We start from the raw sequence: 17,466 nt of genomic DNA, 5'->3' as shown, positions 1-17,466 counted from the left end.
ATCTTCAAATGGAGGCAACGTTCTCGGGTTGATTTTCCAAACATGCGAATTGAATTTAATGTCCAACGCACATCTTAGCAACATTATATTGCTTTCATTATTTTCATGTACATGTATTATAAAGTCTTGTGAAAACATTTGATCAAATTGTCAAAGTAAGTTTTGATTTCAAGCAGTTTGAAATCTTGTAAGACCTGAATCAAAGTGTAGAGTGGTATTTTCTAAGTGAAATTTCAAAGCATAGTGCAATTGGTAAGTTGTGAGTTTGATATTTAATTTAAATTGCAAGTATCATGTTCATATGGTGGTATTCTTGCACATCTAATATCAAAATCACTTTAAAAACCCTTTGGCAAATGCCAGATATTTAGGAGTAATCTCTTGCATTGTACTACATCCAACTTTAGAAGTAAAACTTAGGTACCTGGTAGTGACTGCCAGAGCTTTCAATAAGAAGCAAAAGGAGGTGATAAATCAACAGTTCCAATGATTAGAATTTGTTTGCAAATTTGTTATTAGCAAATTAATGGAAATAAATTTTAATAGAACATCCTCTTAAAATAGACAATTTACCTCTTCTCTTCATTACTATTGTGCACTTCACACTGCCATTTAATTTTTTTTAAAAAGGTCTCAGGATATTCAAATATACCATTTATTCATTGATTCTTGCAAGAAATCTTTGTACCCTAAATGCATAATTACTTCATGATCATCATATTACAAGATTATTTTCAAAAGTGATGCATGAATGTTACTTGTATTTTTACAGAATGGCTTGTCTGTACATGTATTTGATATGAATATGTACGTTTCAAATTAAAGTCTCCTTTACTTTACGTGCTAGCACGTACACCATCATGTCTCTCATAAATGATAACAATCTGATCGTTTTCCAAATTTTCACTGTAATATCATAAACCTTAGATTCATTTTTTTGTCTTTGCTTTCTTCTTTTGCATCATTTGCTTTGATTTTCCATCACCACTTTTAAATTTTTTGAATTTGCCAGGTTTGAAGGTCTTTTTTCCATTGTCTTTTTTGTTATATTTATTAGTTCTCTTTTTCTGGTTCTCTTTTTTGACTGGTGACTCCTCCTCCTTCTTGTCTTCAGCTGGTTTGCTGTCCTTCTCTCCCTCCTTTTCTTTCTTGCCCTCATCAGAAATGTTCACAGACTCTGCCATCTCAGCTGCAACCCGAGTTTTCTCTTCCTCGCCTGTCATAAAAATCATTTGAAATTTCTTGAACTCTGATAATAATAATCATTTACTGGAAATATTTCTCAAGGGTTAATCTATCAAGAGAAACCATACTTGGAAAGGATTAGGAAAAAAACAAAGATGATATAATTTGAAGCTACTACAGTACTGTTAAATTCAATTTACCCCACCTCTGTTGATTTTTCCGTGAAATTCTGGCTTACGATTGGTTGAAGTCTGTCACGTGAAGGCGGTGGATTACTTATACACGGTCAGTTGTAAATCCATACCCTGTCAGTAAATCTATACCCGGTCGATGTATTACGTCACAAACAAAAACGTGACGTCATAATAGGCACAGTATAAGCGCGACGAAGCATTTAGCAGAGAAAACCATTTTATAAACTACATATGAAACTTAAATGTTTCATCGGTGGGGTAAATTCGTTACATAGTCTTTTAGTGACAGGGTATGGGATGATACCTGGTTAGTAAATTTCATACCTGACTCGGCTCCGCCTCGCCAGGTATGAAATTTACTAACCAGGTATCATCCCATACCCTGTCACTAAAAGACTATGTAACTAATAATACACTGTAGCATAATCTTACACCTGTAGCATGCCTGAGGTCTTTTGCCTAAACTCTTAAGAAATTCATACAAGAGTCTATACATTTGTAAAGATAATTTTTGTGTGAAACCTAAGAATTCTTCAGAGTTCTTATAAGGGAGAAATAAAAATTGCATCATTTTACTTTCTTTTGAATTAGAAAATAACACTACACTATTCAGTTTCTGTTACTGAGATGTAATTAAAGCTAAAAGTGTATGTATAAAATCTTTGACAATACCGATATTAACAACTGTATGAAGAAGAACCTTCCACATAGAAGTAAACTAGAAATCACCTGGAATTTTGTTTGAAAATTTCTTCAGTTTGGCAACAAAGAATCCATCCAGATTATGTGTGTGAGGATAAAACCGTCTTGTAAGTTTCATATTGGGGTGGAATCGGTGTTTCTCAAAGCTGATGATCCAAAAGAAAATTCAATAAATAAAAACATAGACATTGTGTTCTTAAACTCCAAATGCACCAGATTATGGAATTTTTCAAAACACAATGATAATAAAGAAATCTACAGGTACAGTACTACATGTAGCACTTACTTTACATATCCTTCTTTGCCAAAGTCTAGCCCTGTGGGAACTAATTTGACATTTCTTTTGCTTAGTGCATACTCTATCACAGATTCATTCTCATCAACCTGGAAAATAAATCATACACATACATAACTTATTACCATAACTTCTAGAGATCTTTTCATGATTTTAAGGGTTGTATACTCACAAGAATAGAACAGGTGGAGTACACAATGTATCCTCCAGTGTTAGACTTGGCATCACAGCAATCAATGGCAGCCAGTAATAATTCTCTCTGTAAATGGGAGCACCTCTGAATGTCTTTTTCATCCTGGAAATAAAATCATTGATATTTTGTTTAACCTATTTCAACATGGCTTGGATATGAAATAAAGTGCTGTTCGAGAAGATGACCTGACTGATGACCCCAACTGACCTTATTCATCTTGACCTCTGTATCCTTGGCAATGACCCCTGTCCCACTACATGGAGCATCCAACAAAACTCTGTCAAAACCATGCATAACCTGGACAAAATAATTTCATTTTGTAAACCGATTCAAAGAAAGTTCCATTAATACAAAATGATGCTGTGACAGAGCAACCTCTTACCGAGGGGAATTTCCTTCCATCGTAATGGCAAATGACAGTATTGGTGATACCCATTCTGTGGACATTGCCAACTATTGCCTTTGCTCTGTCTTTGTTGGCATCATTGGCAAACACCACCCCTGTATTCTTCATTAAAGCAGCTGGAATTTAGAAATAAATACCAACCACTACAGTGATTTTATTCTTTAAAGCTCTGTATGGCATATGTCTGAGCTAAGAATAATACGGTAATACCAGATTGACTGGAAATACATGATAATCTTTTAATACTGAAATAGTGAGATTTCACATACCAATATGAGTTGTCTTTCCTCCTGGAGCTGAGGACATGTCCAGAACTCGCTCGTTCTCCTGGGGGGCCAGGGCCATGACAGGTAGGTAACTAGATCCTCCTTGTATGATGTAATGGCCAGCCAGATACTCAGGTGTGGCACCTAGGAAAATATCAGGTCACAAATACTATAAAGCTAAATCTGTGTTGTTTTTTTTATTTTATGAAACATACAATTTTCCAAGTTTTTCTTGTTACATCATACCTAGGGGCACCTGTGAGTCATACACAACTAGTCCAACTTTTGACCACTTTCCAATGGGATCCAAATTCACTCCTCTGTTGATCAAAGCCTTTTTTAAATGTAAAAAAGTGTCATTATTACAATTTCTACAATACCACAAAAATTTTTTCTATAAAAAAAACATACACACGTAGATCTACTTGTACTAATGTATTAAAAATTTAGTACAAGCTTCTTTTCAATTCAAGGTATTAGACATACTTTTTTCCTGATTGTGTAAAACTAGACAATTTTAAAGTATGTACTGGTAGGTGGAAATCTTATACCCCATTCATACGACGAAAATTTGTTTATGTGTGCAAATTTACATATAAGTTAATCTACACACGTAAGTAAAAGTTAATTTGCTATGCGTTCAGGCCAGATTTATGTACTGTTAGTAAATCCTTATATTTTCATATTAAAATAAGGAGATGGACAGATTCAAAATTGTGAATTTTTATAGATAAAGTGTATTTTCTTACTGTTTGGGTAAAAACCTAACTTTTGAATGTTCCTTAAAGACTATGTTTGAAAAGGGAAAATAATGTTTTAAGGACAAAGAATGGTATAAGAATTTTCACACAAAGAAAAAATATTATTAAAATTTTTATTTACTGTAAGAGCAGTAGGATGTAAAAAAAGGATGACTGTTGCCATCTACTGATTGACGTATCCAGCAGAAATAAGACGATTTGGAATCTTTTTGGTGTTGGGAAATCTACAGTACATCAAGTGTGTGAGGCCATTATAAAATATCCTCTTTAATATGATACAGGAAGGATATGGAGATAACGAACAATATTCAATATCAAAGTCCATAAAACAATACAAAATAGGAGCAGAGCAAACACGGACTTCCAAAACATCAGAGGTGGGATCAGGTGCCACGGAGGAGTGAGCATCCCCTGCCAACATGTCACACCTGCCGTGTGCTCATTGTCATGATCGGGAAATAACGGAAAAATCCATCAATTCAGTGAACATGTATACACAATTGACTAACAATTAGTGTGAAAAAGCTCAGTCATGTAAGTCCATGTAAAATTAATTACTTGGTTCTCAGGCCTTTTTTCAAGAAATATGATGAGGGAGGGAGGCATTTTTTTCTTTTTTATTGCCCTCATAACATGATGAGGCAGCTTTTTACATTGTACAAAACCTCAAAAAATGATGAGGGAGGTGATTTGGTGTTTATATTTTATTGATTTAGCTATAAAAAGGGTCAATGAGGCACCCTTGGAAGAGATAAGGGAGGGCCTGAGAACCAAGAAATTAATTTTTTTTTTTGCCTAATTATGTATTTTCAAGGAGAATGAAAAAGATGAAGAAGACCAAAAGTGATCTATCTCAAAAATTCTTTGAACAATAAAACTATGTGAAAAAGAAATTAACATGAACCTCTGGACATTATGGTGTTATGTGCCAAAGAGGATACATACTAATTCTTATTTTCAACGAGCTTATTGAAATTCCTGTAACATTGACTTATATATGAGTAGCTCGTCTCGATTAAAGAAGGGTAGAAGAAAGTTATCAAGAGCTAAACGGTAATTGGGCTTGTACAAATGATGGAATGCATGTTCCCATCATGGATTCGGAGCATTCCAAAGGAGACAACTTGTATAGTAAGGGCACTACTTATTGATCCTACAGGGCACTTATTAGCGACCACAACTATTATCTTTAAAGATATATACAAAAGTTTGCTAGAAAGGGTGCAAGATGCCCTCATTTTTGCAAATTCGAAAATTTATCACGAGGAGATATATATTACCGTATAAGTGGAATTTTAGCGAGACGCAAATTTAGCGATTTCTACCTAAAATCTGGTATTTTATTTTTAGCGAGAAGTAATTTTAGCGATTTTGAAATGCTTACTAAAGAAGTTATTGCAAATAATATGCAGTTAATTTTTAGCGATATTCAATTTTAGCGATGTCAGCACCCTCGCTAATAATGCCAAAATTAAATCCTCGCTAAAAATTCTACTTATACGGTATAATGGCTCATTGTTTGAGTTTTCCTTTTTGCCACCAAGTTTACCAACTAATATTTTACGTACCAATGCATACACAATCGAAACAACACTTAGAATGTAGATTTATGCAATAAACAAAACAAAATACATACATAAGTTCATTTGCTGCGTGTTCATACGACAAAATTTACACACATGAACTAAAAATTTGCTACAAAAGGTATGCAAAAGTTAATTTGCACCTAGTCTTGACCAGGTGTAAATTTACTCCACTGTGCAGAATTTGCATATGAGTAAATCCGTTCATACGACAAAAATTGCACACGTGAGTAAATTTACTTATGTGTAAAATATACTGAGGTATGTAAAACATGTCGTATGAATGGGGTATTAGTTAAAACAATACCTGTGCTAGGTCCCGTCTCCTGGTTTTCAGTGTATTTGTACGAATTGTCACAGGTCTTTGTACTTCATTGGCTTCCAAAAATTCTGAGATCTGAAACACATCAATGACAACTTCTTTCTTAATTTTAATCCAGATTTAATTAAAAAGAAATTTTACACTGAGTTCAATTCTATGACATTTTTAATTTATTTGATCGACCCTTACTTCCTTTAAAATTCTATTTTACCTCATGAGGAAACAGCTGTAGTAGTTTCTCCATAAGGAATTCATTGTAGCTATAATAAGCACACAGATCCTTGACAAGTTGATCCAAGTATTCCTGCCTGCTTCTGTAGCAAATAAAAACAAAAACTATTTTAATCTCTGATACATGCACATGCACTGCTACTTCCTTGTATTTACATGTACATATATAAGAAAACCCCAAATAGCAGAAACAGGAAGAAATTTTCTGAATGCATCTCTAGAAAGAAAGGGTATGTTGTGTCTTGAAAAAAATGTTTTACATTTGTATTGTTAATGAAGTAAGAAGTTTCATCTTTTAATTAGCCAAGGATTTGTGAAAAAAAAATGATATTGCATATTTTTACACTACATACATATATCTAAAATACCAAAAATACTGGTCCACAGTTTTTTTTTTAAGAAAAAAAGATGTATACTATAGTATACTTAACAACCTATAAAGCTAGAACTGTACTAACAGAACTGAAACATACCGGTACTTCTAGGGTGACTATAAAATACAGTTGTATATACGTTAAAATAACCTGTAGTACCTTTCTTAAACTACTGAAGAAAATCATCCTTAAATTTCAATGCCTGCTTCTTGCTAAAGAGTAAGTTAAAGTTGTTACACCTCTGGTCACATGCACACTGAGTATGAAAAATATGACCATCCACAGTCCAACGTAAAATTTCATGGTCCGGTTATTGAATGAACATTTATTTCTAAGTCATAAGATGCTGACATTGTCCAAATAATTAAGTCATAGAATCATGACCAAATCCTAGATTTATATGAACGTGTGAGCAAAGTATCATTATCTCTTATGCTCTTCCATTCAAAGATTTATCTTTTTTTTTAATTTGACATAACAGATACCTTCAGAATTTGACATTTTTGAACTCTGTGACCTTGACATTGATTAAATGACCTTTTTAGCTCACCTGAGCTGATAGCTAAAGTGAGCTTTTCTGATCACATTTTGTCTGTGCAGTAGTCCATCTGCCTGTAGACTTTAAACATTTTTGACTTCTTCTCCAGAACCACTGGGCCAATTTCAACCAAACTTGCACATAGCATCATTTGGTGAAGGGATTTCAAGTTTGTTCATATGAAGGGCCCCGTTTTCTTTCAAAGGGAGATAATCAAGAAATAGTAAAACTTAGGTTGCATGTTTGAAAAATCTTTTTCTCAAGAACCACAGGGCCAAGAAGGATGAAATTAATGTGGAAGCATCCTCAGGTAGTGTACATGTAGATTCAAAATTTGATCAAATGATAAAGCCAAGGGGTAGGGTGGGGCCACAATGGATGATCAAAGTTTTGCATAGGATTAAATAGGAAAAATCTTTAAAAATCTTCTTTTCAAGAACAACAAAGCCTTGAGTGGTGACTGATATTTATATGGAATCATCCTCAGGTAGTGTAGATTCAAGTTTGTTCAAATCCTGACCCCCCAGGGGTTGGTGTGGGACCACAATAGACGATCAAAGTTTAAATAGGAATAAATAGGAAAAATTTTTGAAAATCTTCTTAAGAACAAAGACATGCTTGCTCATATTTATATGGAAGCTTCCTCAGATAGAGTAGATTTAAGTTTGTTTAAATCATGACCACCGGGGGTAGGGTGGGCCCAAGATGAAAGTTCAAACTCATAGGGAAAAATTCCACAGCAAGTCATTGAAATATGAAAGCATCCTTAGTAAGTGTAGATTCAAGTTAATTCAAATCATAACCCACCCATCCCCTTCCCCCTTTTAGGGGCAGGTCAGCACTACATGTATTTGAAGCTTTCCAAAAATGGACTGATTTTTGGTTTTTATCTTAGCACAGTGCTCAGGTGAGCGATGTGGCCCATGGGCCTCTTGTTTCAGGGTCGTATCATATCTAATGGTAATAATAAACCTTAAGGACTTATATTCTGAAGTTATTTCAAAACCTGGGTACATAGTGCAGTGTTAAAAATAATTTAAAGTAACATGGAAAGATATAGAACTAGATAGACATGTGATCCAGGATCCCCCTATCATCATTTGTTGGGGGATACTGATCATTAACAGCAACTGAAAATACTTCACTACAATCTCCGTCACTGAATACTTACCTGTCTGACTCTCTTCTACTCTTAAAGTCCCCCAGTACGTATTGAACCTCTTTAATTCTCTGCTGAATCAGCTGCAGGTCTGGCATTTGCTGGCGTAAACATGTTAAGGACAGAGAGCATATAAATGTACTGTTTCCAATTTTCCAATTAAATTACCATTTTTTTTCTTCCATGTCAGAATGAACCTTTTCTGTGTAATGGAAGGTTGAAATTCTCTTTATAAGACCAATAACTTATATATAGACTCTTCTTTATAAAACAATTCTGTACATCATTTTGTACTACACATTAATTGAAATCCTTATTGATCCAAGAAATACATATCACTGAGAACAGAAAAGGATATTTTCTTTTTCGATTTCCTGTCCACTGGGCAGAGTATACTTCTCCATTTCTGATATGTTGGTCTGAAGTTCTGCTTCTGCCAGTTTTCTGTTCAGTAAATTAGTAGTTCATAGATGTTAAAGTCATATTAAGTATATGATATACAATTATAATTAATCATAATTTTCTACATCACACTTTAAAACATCAAAATAATACTTAAGAAATAACATCAATTGTAGGGTTTCATTGGGGTATGACATGAAGTCGGTCATGTGATCAAATTCTATAACACAGGAAGGGCGTTATATAAATTTAAAATACTTCACAAGAAATATCAAACATTTCATTACAATCCGCATTGTAACCAAATCCTCTCTGTGTAGAAACCTTACCTCTCTTTCTCCTGCTTTTTATTTAACTTCTTTGCAGCTTTTTCTATGGGTAACATCTAAAAAATATATAAATCATTAATGTTCTCTATATTTTTTTTTTCAATAAAACTACAAGTATGAACAAATTAATGGTGAATATAAAACCCAAATGAGTATATAAATTTTCATCAATTCTGCTTCTGTATGTTTTCTTACCACTAAAAACAAAATTTTGAATTTAAAGTGTTAACTTAGAAATTGCCATAAGATATGCAAGTTTCCAAAATAGTAAGCCATTACGGAGAAATTTGTGAACATGTCAAATATAAAGTAAAGGATGATTACCCCTTCATCACTTTCATCTCCCCCCTCCTCCTCTTCATCACTATCATCACTATCAAATTCATCAGCCATATCATCATCACTTTCTTCTTCTCCTTCAGATTCACTGTCTTCAGCATCCTGTTGTAATGATGCACAGACACATAAAAATTAAAAGTTTCACTCAAATCATTAAAGAATTAGCACAAGAATTGGATGATATCAGGTTAAAAAGCTCCTCACATGTTCAATTTGTTCAATTATACTCTGCTTTTCCTTGTTTTGAGATTCATAATTAGTCATGAAAACGTACCTTATTCCGATTGGAAGGTTTTAACCATAGTTTATTATCATCAGTGTATCCTTCGATATCTTCATCATCAGATTCTTCATCTTCACTGACTTGTTCTTCTTCATCTTCACTCTCATCATCATCATCTTCCATGTCATCTTCATCAGCTTCATTTAAAAAAAAAACATTTTTTAGCAATGCACATAAAAATTGAATCCAATAATTCACTCTCAGACTGGGTGGCTGGTGAAATGTTTAACTTAATTTTGTAAAAATGCAAAACATATATTCTTTTTATTTTGCAAAAAATACTATAAAATAATTAGTATTTTTTGTTTTCTGGAATATGCTCTGTTCTGTTTACACATTTTAATTATTTTTATAATATGGCTTTAACATTTTCACTGTTAAGAATGATTTAAAAAATAAGTTTGGACTTAAGTCTATCTTTACAAAAAATGTTTGTTCTCAACATTAAATATATACATAATGATGATATATAATCACTTGAAATCCATCACTCTCTGTGAATTTAAAAAAGTCCCTATGTATTGTCCAGACGTAAAAGTAAAGTGTAGTCAAAACATGCTATATTTTAAAATACTAAATCTGAATCTCTAACCACTGTCCTCCTCCTCGTCCTCCTCTTCCTCTTCCTCATCCGATTCCTCTGTCACCAGCTTCCTCTTTCTTCCATCAGTATTTTGGCTGCTCTTATTGTCTTTGTTTGGAACTGACTGCTTTTTCTGTAATTCATTTTTGAGTTGCTTTTGGGCCTTCAGTTTCAGGAAACTTTCTTCTTTTTCTCTTTTTCTTGTAAGCAGTTCTTGCTTCTTTAAGTCCCGTTTTTTCAATCTAAAATTACACGAATAGATATTAGAATTTTACTCTAATTTTTGCATCTACTTTTTAAACATTGATATTGTGTACCCTCATGGAATACCTGTTACAGATTTGGTGCCACTGACCATCCCTGGACTTGCATGTGAAAGTCCTGCTAGGGGCAAATAAGAAGTTTCATTGTGTTCTCAAGGACAAAAACAATTTAAGAAGGAGGGAGGAATGGTTTGGGTCATGGATATCAGCCTGGGTAGCTCAGTTAGTAGAGTACCTGACTGTATTAATGCAGGGGTCCTGGGTTCGATTCCCGTTCCAGTCATATACAGTCATGTACTTCATCCTTTCCTGATATACCGGGGTAAATTTGAATCTGTGTTTGAGAATCTTTCTTTATAAATGTGACTAATCTTACATCATGCCTTTTTGTGCAAATAATTTTTTTCCAAGTACATGTATTTCAAAACAAAGGAGAAAAGAGTAGTACTTGGAGTTTGGGGGGGGGGTGTAGTTGTAGTTGTTGACTTCTAAAGCTTCATACCTATGTCTTTTCATACCAACTTAACACAAAACCAAGTTTTCAATGAAGGTCTGCAATTGGTTTAGTATATGAATTTTAATTACTCTGCAAATTTCAGGAAGAAAGGTCAAGACTCCCCCTCCAGATCTGTGCATTAAATCAGACCAAAATTGTATGAGGAGTATTTTTCTTTACAGGCAGACAAAGACCAGTACCTTACTTTTGCATAAGCTGTTCTGGACTCACCAGTAAAAATAAACAGCAACAAATTATACAGCTTACCTTTTCTTCTGTCTACTGCTTAATTTTTTTGTTTCTGTAGAGTCTGCAAATGAAATAACAATATAACTTTACAATTTCTATATCTTAATAATTAAATACATGTATAGGTGTGAAGTAGGCATTCTTTTTTAGATACAATATTTTGTGAGGCAATGTTTAATATTATAGATTCTTTTTTGAAAAAAGAATGGAAACCTTTGGCTTGCAATAATTAAAACTGAAAAAGTAACAAAGAAGCAGCTGAAGACCTGAAATTTAGGAGGAAGTTTTATTAAAAATTATATACACACAAAGGTTTTTATACTGGTTAAGGAATGTATTTTTGTCATAATTATAAATCAACTTTGGTGATCCAAATTTAAAAAAAAATGAAAAATGAAAAAAAAAAAAAAAAACATTAGGTATAAAAAAAGAGACAAAAAACATTTATCAACCTGCACTTATAATACAGGCAATGAGCAATGGGAATAACTTTCCATGTCTCATCATACTTCTGTAGATAAGTGTCTAAATATCTCATAAAGGAGAAAAAAATTCTCAGCATAAACAAAATTATTGCTATTTAAAGTCATGGCAGTAATTGAAAAGTCAGTTGAATCTAATATCACTTAGTATCATTCAATATGGTTACTAAAAAAAATTAATAGTTCAGATTTAAATTTATTAATATTTAAGATAATCATATATGTTCTTCAAGGCTTATAATACTTGGATAACTCAATTGGCTTGGAACTATTGAACATATAGCAGTCTGTCAAAAATGTTGACATGCACAGAAGATGTCTTTTTTAAATATGGGTTCAGAGGTTATCTCATTAAAATTGTCGATTAAAATAAACAAGTTTGCATGTTTGGTTAGGGCTAGTGATTTTATGGTCAGGGGCTAATTAAAATATCAAAAGTAGTCTGATTGGTCTAGTACAAGTTATTAAAGTTGAGTCAAACCCTGTTACATCCAGTGATGTTAAATATCCAAGGTTTTTTTTTCAACCTCACACAGAGAGGCCTAAGATGATGTGATTGGCATATTCCTTACAACAGTCAGGGGCATAACTTAAACAAGTTATTTTCAAAAATAACTCAAATGAGTTATTTTTTTGTCTCAATGAGTTACTTCTCTTTGCTAAAACCTACTTTTTCCCAACCTTAATAACTCAAACACGTTATGTTTCCAAAATAGCTTCAATAAATAAATAACTTATTTAAGTTATTTTGTGTTATTCCTCCCTAAATTCACACCCCATGCACCAAAGGTTTTTGCTCGTGAACCAAGACGAAAACAAATGTTTGACTAAATATAAACCTTGCTCAATGCAGAAAAAGTGTTCAAAGTCTTGGGAAAAGTGGGTAATTTTTTTTATTTAATGATTAAATTTGGACATAAAAAATACACCATGTGGATAAAACCACAAAATAAGGAGTAAAATGCTGTTTATCACTACCTCCTCACCAGTACTCCATTGGAGTCGTTGAACTCCATCTAGTATTACATAATGGAACCCCAAAATGCAATGCAAATTGGCAGGAAACACGAAATTTCCAAGAAATCAATGTCCAAGTAGGATATAAAAATAACTTATTTAAGTTATTTTTCAAAAAAAAATTTGTGTGTGTGAAATAATGTAAAATAACTCATTTGAGTTATTTTTGAAAATAACTTGTTTGAGTTATGCCCCTGACTGTACAATGATAGGAGTGCAACAATTTGATATTTGGATCCCCAGACATCTTTGCTAGCCACAGTTTTCTGAAGAGCTACTCTCCTAGGACAACAGTGTAAAAAAATTTGTTTTTTTCTCTCAAGTTGTGATTGGAGTTGATTGACATTGTCTGACCAATCAGCAATAATTGTTTTTCGTAAATGGGTTCAGGATATATCTTGACTCTTTAATCTTAGGAGATGAGAAGCACACGTAAACAATGATCCATAAGCATGATAAGATAAGTTAGATACCATATGCCATTCTTTGAAAAGCTATATGGTGCCATCCAATATCTTAATTTCCCTCCATATTTATAGACAGGTTTTTAAATAATTTATCTGTATACTGTAGAAGTACTTTTTTCTGCGTGGTATTAATTTACGCTATGTACGCGGTCACAAATATTCTGGGGTAATTTGTCCAAGGGTACTTAATATAAATGTAAGGCATATAGTGACAATCTAGAAAAAATCCACATAATTTTCTTTCCACGGATTAAACAGAAATTGAAATTCGGCGGAACTATGACCCCACGAAAAAAGTACTCTACAGTATTTTACACACCTCCCTAACCTTTATAGTCATTTTTCAAGCGATAAACTCGGTTGAATTAGAATTTTCAGCATTTTCCCAGACAATTCAAATCAAGCCAGTTTATCCCCTGTAGAGGCAATATAAAGGGTTAAAACATACAAATTGGTTTAAGAATGTGTCTGGAATTTGGGAATGAAGCACATTTTGTGCATTATGGGATCAGTAGTAACGTGGTGAAAGAGTAATATATAAATTAAACCATAAAGCTACAATTCTGCAGCTATATTGTCATCTTCACTAGCCAAGGGTTTCCAGTCCGATACCTATTCTACAACCCTTGGCGGATTTGGCTGAAAATTTTAAAACTTGCGCAAACGAATTTGATTGGCTGCGAAGTTGTAGAGTAAGTATCGGATCGGAAACAATTGGCTAGCGAAGATGCTAGCTATATTGTCAGCAGCTATATTGTATCAGTGTTTTGATTATTTTTGTCAATGATGCAATCTGTGCATACGGTTGGAATTGTGATCATATGAAACAATCCCTTATTTTGTCAGGACCATACGCCAAGGGTTTATGAGGAGGTAGTGACCATTGGTTAGCAAAAATGCTTTGGAAAACGGAAAAAAAAATCAGTATTTGATTCTTTTTAATGTTTTTGTTAATTAAGACAAAAAGAACATTTTTACCTAAAATATTTATCAAAATTACAAGGTCTGTCTATGTTTCAGATCTATATTTAAAGTAAATCTCAGTACTGTAGAGAATTATAGCACATACCTTCTAATAGACCCTTAAAAGTAGGTGGCTGCTGTTTTCGGGCTTTTCTGCCTGGTCCAGATTTTACTACCTGTGTTGGATCTCTTTTTCTGCCCATTTTTGGATTCAAGTGTACAAAATAATTATAAAAATCACAGGATTATCTAAAAATATTCACCACGTGCATTCAGAAAATGTTATTAACACATGTAGGAAGTCCTCTCTGGCATGTATAAAAGAAAACCAATGCAAACACATATCCGGAAAACAGTTCTTTTTTGTTTTTAACTGTTTCGTTTCAAGCAAACTTTCATGCCTGTTCAGTGTTTTTGTTGAAACAATAAGACAGGAATTTGGAAATAGGAATGTGTTCCAAAGAAGTACGGAACATGGAAAAATACAGAATGTAGGAGAAAATCGCCCCCCTCCTCCATTTATTGATTTAAAATAGAAAATACCACGGAAAGGGACTGAAAATACTGAAGACTTTTAGCCCTAACGAAGTGAAACCGAAATCCAGCTTCTTCTATTATCATTTTATCATATCTGAACAGTGACGTGACGGTGTGCTTCATCTCGACACCTGTAAAACTGTTGAACTGTTGAAAGCGAAAGTAGGCAGATTGGTTTTTCCCTCCTAAACTGGCGAAAGCAAAAGCGGGTGCCGAGGGTGGAATCGCAATTGCTGATGACTTACATTTACAATTTATTGTTATATATTGAAAATGAAATGGGTAGGTTGCTTTTGCGATAAATTACTTTTTTGAAAAGCGTTTGTTAGTCTAAACCAGAGACATATAAAAGCTGCCTCTGGCTAAACAAAGAAAAATGTTTTTTCTGGGCACGCTTGATTTGTCTTCTACAATACCCGTTGTACGCTTTTTAATTACCAAATGCATACGCCTTCGGTGTACACCATCAACACCATGGGCGTGCTTTATTTGTCTACACCATACACCTGAGGTCTGTTCTATACACCTGATACACAGCAAGCGCTCGCAAACATAATGGGCCAAAATTCCTTATAACAAGAATAGATATGGGTTACCCCATATATCCAAAGATATTCGACTTTTAGATTTCATATGTTTAACAGTGTTTATAATGACGTTAATAAAAAAAAAACTGCACTGTCTAATTATGGAACTGTTGTAAATTTCGTGAGTCCATAGCATTACGGTCACCCAGTCTCCTAACAAACAGTACACATAGGCCTACATGTACCTGTGTCCGCAAGACCAACATTAGCCTTGGTCTACACACGTGCGATGGAGCTGTCAAATGCATCCAGCGAGCTCGGAGAAACACGTTTTGTTTAATGCTGAGAAGTTACGATGGCAGACAAAACTTTTCTTTTCTTAATTAGATCATATGAATACGAATTCTGATGTATAAAAATTATACAATCCCTGTTGAACTATATATATATAAAATGGCCGGGTTAGGAAAATTCTAAACTGAAAACCTTTTTTGTTTTGAAAATAACTTAAATATACTAATGAATTCGTCGCAGAAATTACTTACATTATTCAAGTTCTATATAAAATGGTATGCTGAACTTCAACACGAACCTGAATCTCCAACCCAGTTCTCGTTTTGCCACACATACCCTACAGTTTACAAAGTGTACACACGAGCAGAATCCAGCCAGGGATTAAAAATTCCGTCATTTAATAATACATACACACAGAATGATAATTTTTTTTCTTTAAGAAGAAATTGTATGATAATTAACGGACTATGAACATGTACTTAATACAATTGTTGATATAGTATTATCAATTCATCGGTGAAAAGATATGAATCGAAGAATGACCTAAATATTCTCTGTTATCAAACATGTAAAAAAAAAAAAGGCTGAGGAGGGAGCGAGCGTAGGAATATTGATATTTTTTATTTGCATTTCGGGGGGAAAGTGACTTTCTAATAATATTTTAACGTTATTTTTGATTTCTTTAACGTATGACATACACAACTTTACTCTTATCATGAACAATAATGTTGTATCTACTTATCATGATGGAACTATTTTGGTCGGACCAATTTGTGTGAGCCGCCGCTGAATACAGTAATATATCTTGCATAAATAGTATGCACTGATCGAATATATTAAAAATTTGGCGGGCACTTGTGAATGTTCACTCTGTTGAACAGGCCTTTGGTGTACATTTTTTTATAATATTGGGTGAACTTGATTAGTACATCACCAATTCTCTCTTCTCGTAAACTCGAGTTATCGTTCTTAACACGAGTTATCTTTCCTAAGAGCAGATATTGTAAAATTTCCGGTAATGAGGTAAAAGAATGTTATAAATGACAATGTGTCTAAATGTTGTTTTTTTAATTCAGCTTTCTGTTCCAAGTGTTTGAAGGTCATCCCTCGGAAAATGTAATGAAATGTAATGATAAATATTTAGGTTTGACCGAACGAATTAAGTATCAGACATGTAGTCGAAGCGTCGCTCTTCAAAGGAAAGAAGGGGGTGGGTGGGAAAATATTAAAAAGGCAAATAAAAAAGACAAGCAAATAAAATTAAAATGATTTTTAAAAATAGTTTAGGGAAAACTGAACATGCTGAAAACTATCAAAAAACGAAGAACATATTTCAACCCGGGGGGGGGGGGGGGGGGGGTCGAGGTGGTTTTCTAGCTGTTCTCAATCGTTTTCCGTAAAAGAAAATCCAGTACAATACCATACTGCAACAATAGTGCGGAGGGGAAGGAGGACCTGCAAACCTGCCTATGAATGAGAACTTCGATACTTGATAAGCAGCAAATGACCAGTCATTCCTGGAGGGGGGGGGGGGGCACTATGGACTTGCATATTGGATATGGAAACGATAAAGATATAGCTTCTCCTTGATATGTAATAGTGTTGGTAAATTTTTTGATTTTTAAACAGTATTCCTGTTGACATGCACATAAATGCATGATATGAGAATAAAGTACAGGGAATCATTTATGTCGGAATGTTAGTAATTTTCATTTCGTAGTCAAACTTGAATGAACAGGATCATAATAAGTAATTGACATGCCGGTATTGAAAATATTTTTTTACACTCAAACAAGGTATGACATGACCATATTTTAGAATATTGTTTTATGTAATTTGCTGGAAAAATCCTTTGGTCTAGAAAATTTTTCTAAACAACCATGGAGATTTTTAAAGTCATTTTTTCAAAATTGGTCTGGCCCATTTTCTCTTTAGCTATACCCAATCCCTCCTTGCTTCATCAAATAGATATATATATACTTGTATATATGTATATGTGCCTCTTGAACCATAAATTGAACTGGCT

At 33.6% G+C, this 17,466-nt stretch overlaps 2 protein-coding genes across 5 annotated transcripts in view; one reads left to right on the top strand and one right to left on the bottom strand.

Annotated features, from left to right (window-relative positions):
* Window positions 1-641: 641 nt before the first annotated feature.
* On the bottom strand, window positions 642-14,578 carry LOC134267841 (uncharacterized). Its single transcript, XM_062750057.1, has 18 exons — window positions 14,189-14,578; window positions 11,172-11,214; window positions 10,155-10,387; window positions 9,554-9,699; window positions 9,265-9,381; window positions 8,941-8,996; window positions 8,568-8,653; window positions 8,222-8,315; window positions 6,119-6,221; window positions 5,893-5,982; window positions 3,488-3,575; window positions 3,245-3,385; window positions 2,952-3,091; window positions 2,777-2,866; window positions 2,549-2,671; window positions 2,368-2,465; window positions 2,109-2,227; window positions 642-1,216 (listed from the first exon to the last, which is right to left on the bottom strand). Exons 1-18 carry the CDS (start codon window positions 14,283-14,285, stop codon window positions 930-932), a joined length of 2,151 nt encoding a protein of 716 aa, XP_062606041.1. The 5' UTR covers window positions 14,286-14,578; the 3' UTR covers window positions 642-929.
* The window catches only part of LOC134267782 (uncharacterized), a 71,131-nt gene continuing 59,965 nt past the window's right edge, over window positions 6,301-17,466 (top strand). For 3 of the 4 annotated variants that reach the window (XM_062750000.1, XM_062750009.1, XM_062749993.1), the window contains exon 1: window positions 14,766-14,901. In XM_062750000.1, coding sequence (XP_062605984.1) covers window positions 14,893-14,901 — 9 coding nt within the window. In that variant the 5' untranslated portion in view covers window positions 14,766-14,892. Of the gene's footprint in view, window positions 6,369-14,765; window positions 14,902-17,466 lie in introns of those variants that run through there. The other variant, XM_062750002.1, reaches the window with a different exon arrangement.

The sequence above is a fragment of the Saccostrea cucullata genome, unplaced genomic scaffold (assembly GCF_032062105.1).
Source record: "Saccostrea cucullata isolate Sc308-1 unplaced genomic scaffold, CSIRO_AGI_Scuc_v1 ctg725, whole genome shotgun sequence".
Classification (NCBI taxonomy): domain Eukaryota; kingdom Metazoa; phylum Mollusca; class Bivalvia; order Ostreida; family Ostreidae; genus Saccostrea; species Saccostrea cuccullata.
The sequence above is the reverse complement of the archived record's forward strand: the minus strand, read 5'-3'. Positions and strand labels throughout refer to the sequence as shown.

Bases quoted from the DNA above. Each gene is read 5' to 3' on its own strand.
- LOC134267841 (XM_062750057.1), bottom strand. From the start codon at position 14,285: ATGGGCAGAAAAAGAGATCCAACACAGGTAGTAAAATCTGGACCAGGC. The intron at 8,654-8,940 runs GTAAGGTTTCTA...TTTACTGAACAG, and splicing joins AAAAAGCAGGAGAAAGAGAG to AAAACTGGCAGAAGCAGAAC. The intron at 2,228-2,367 runs GTAAGTGCTACA...TTGGATCATCAG, and splicing joins GGCAAAGAAGGATATGTAAA to CTTTGAGAAACACCGATTCC.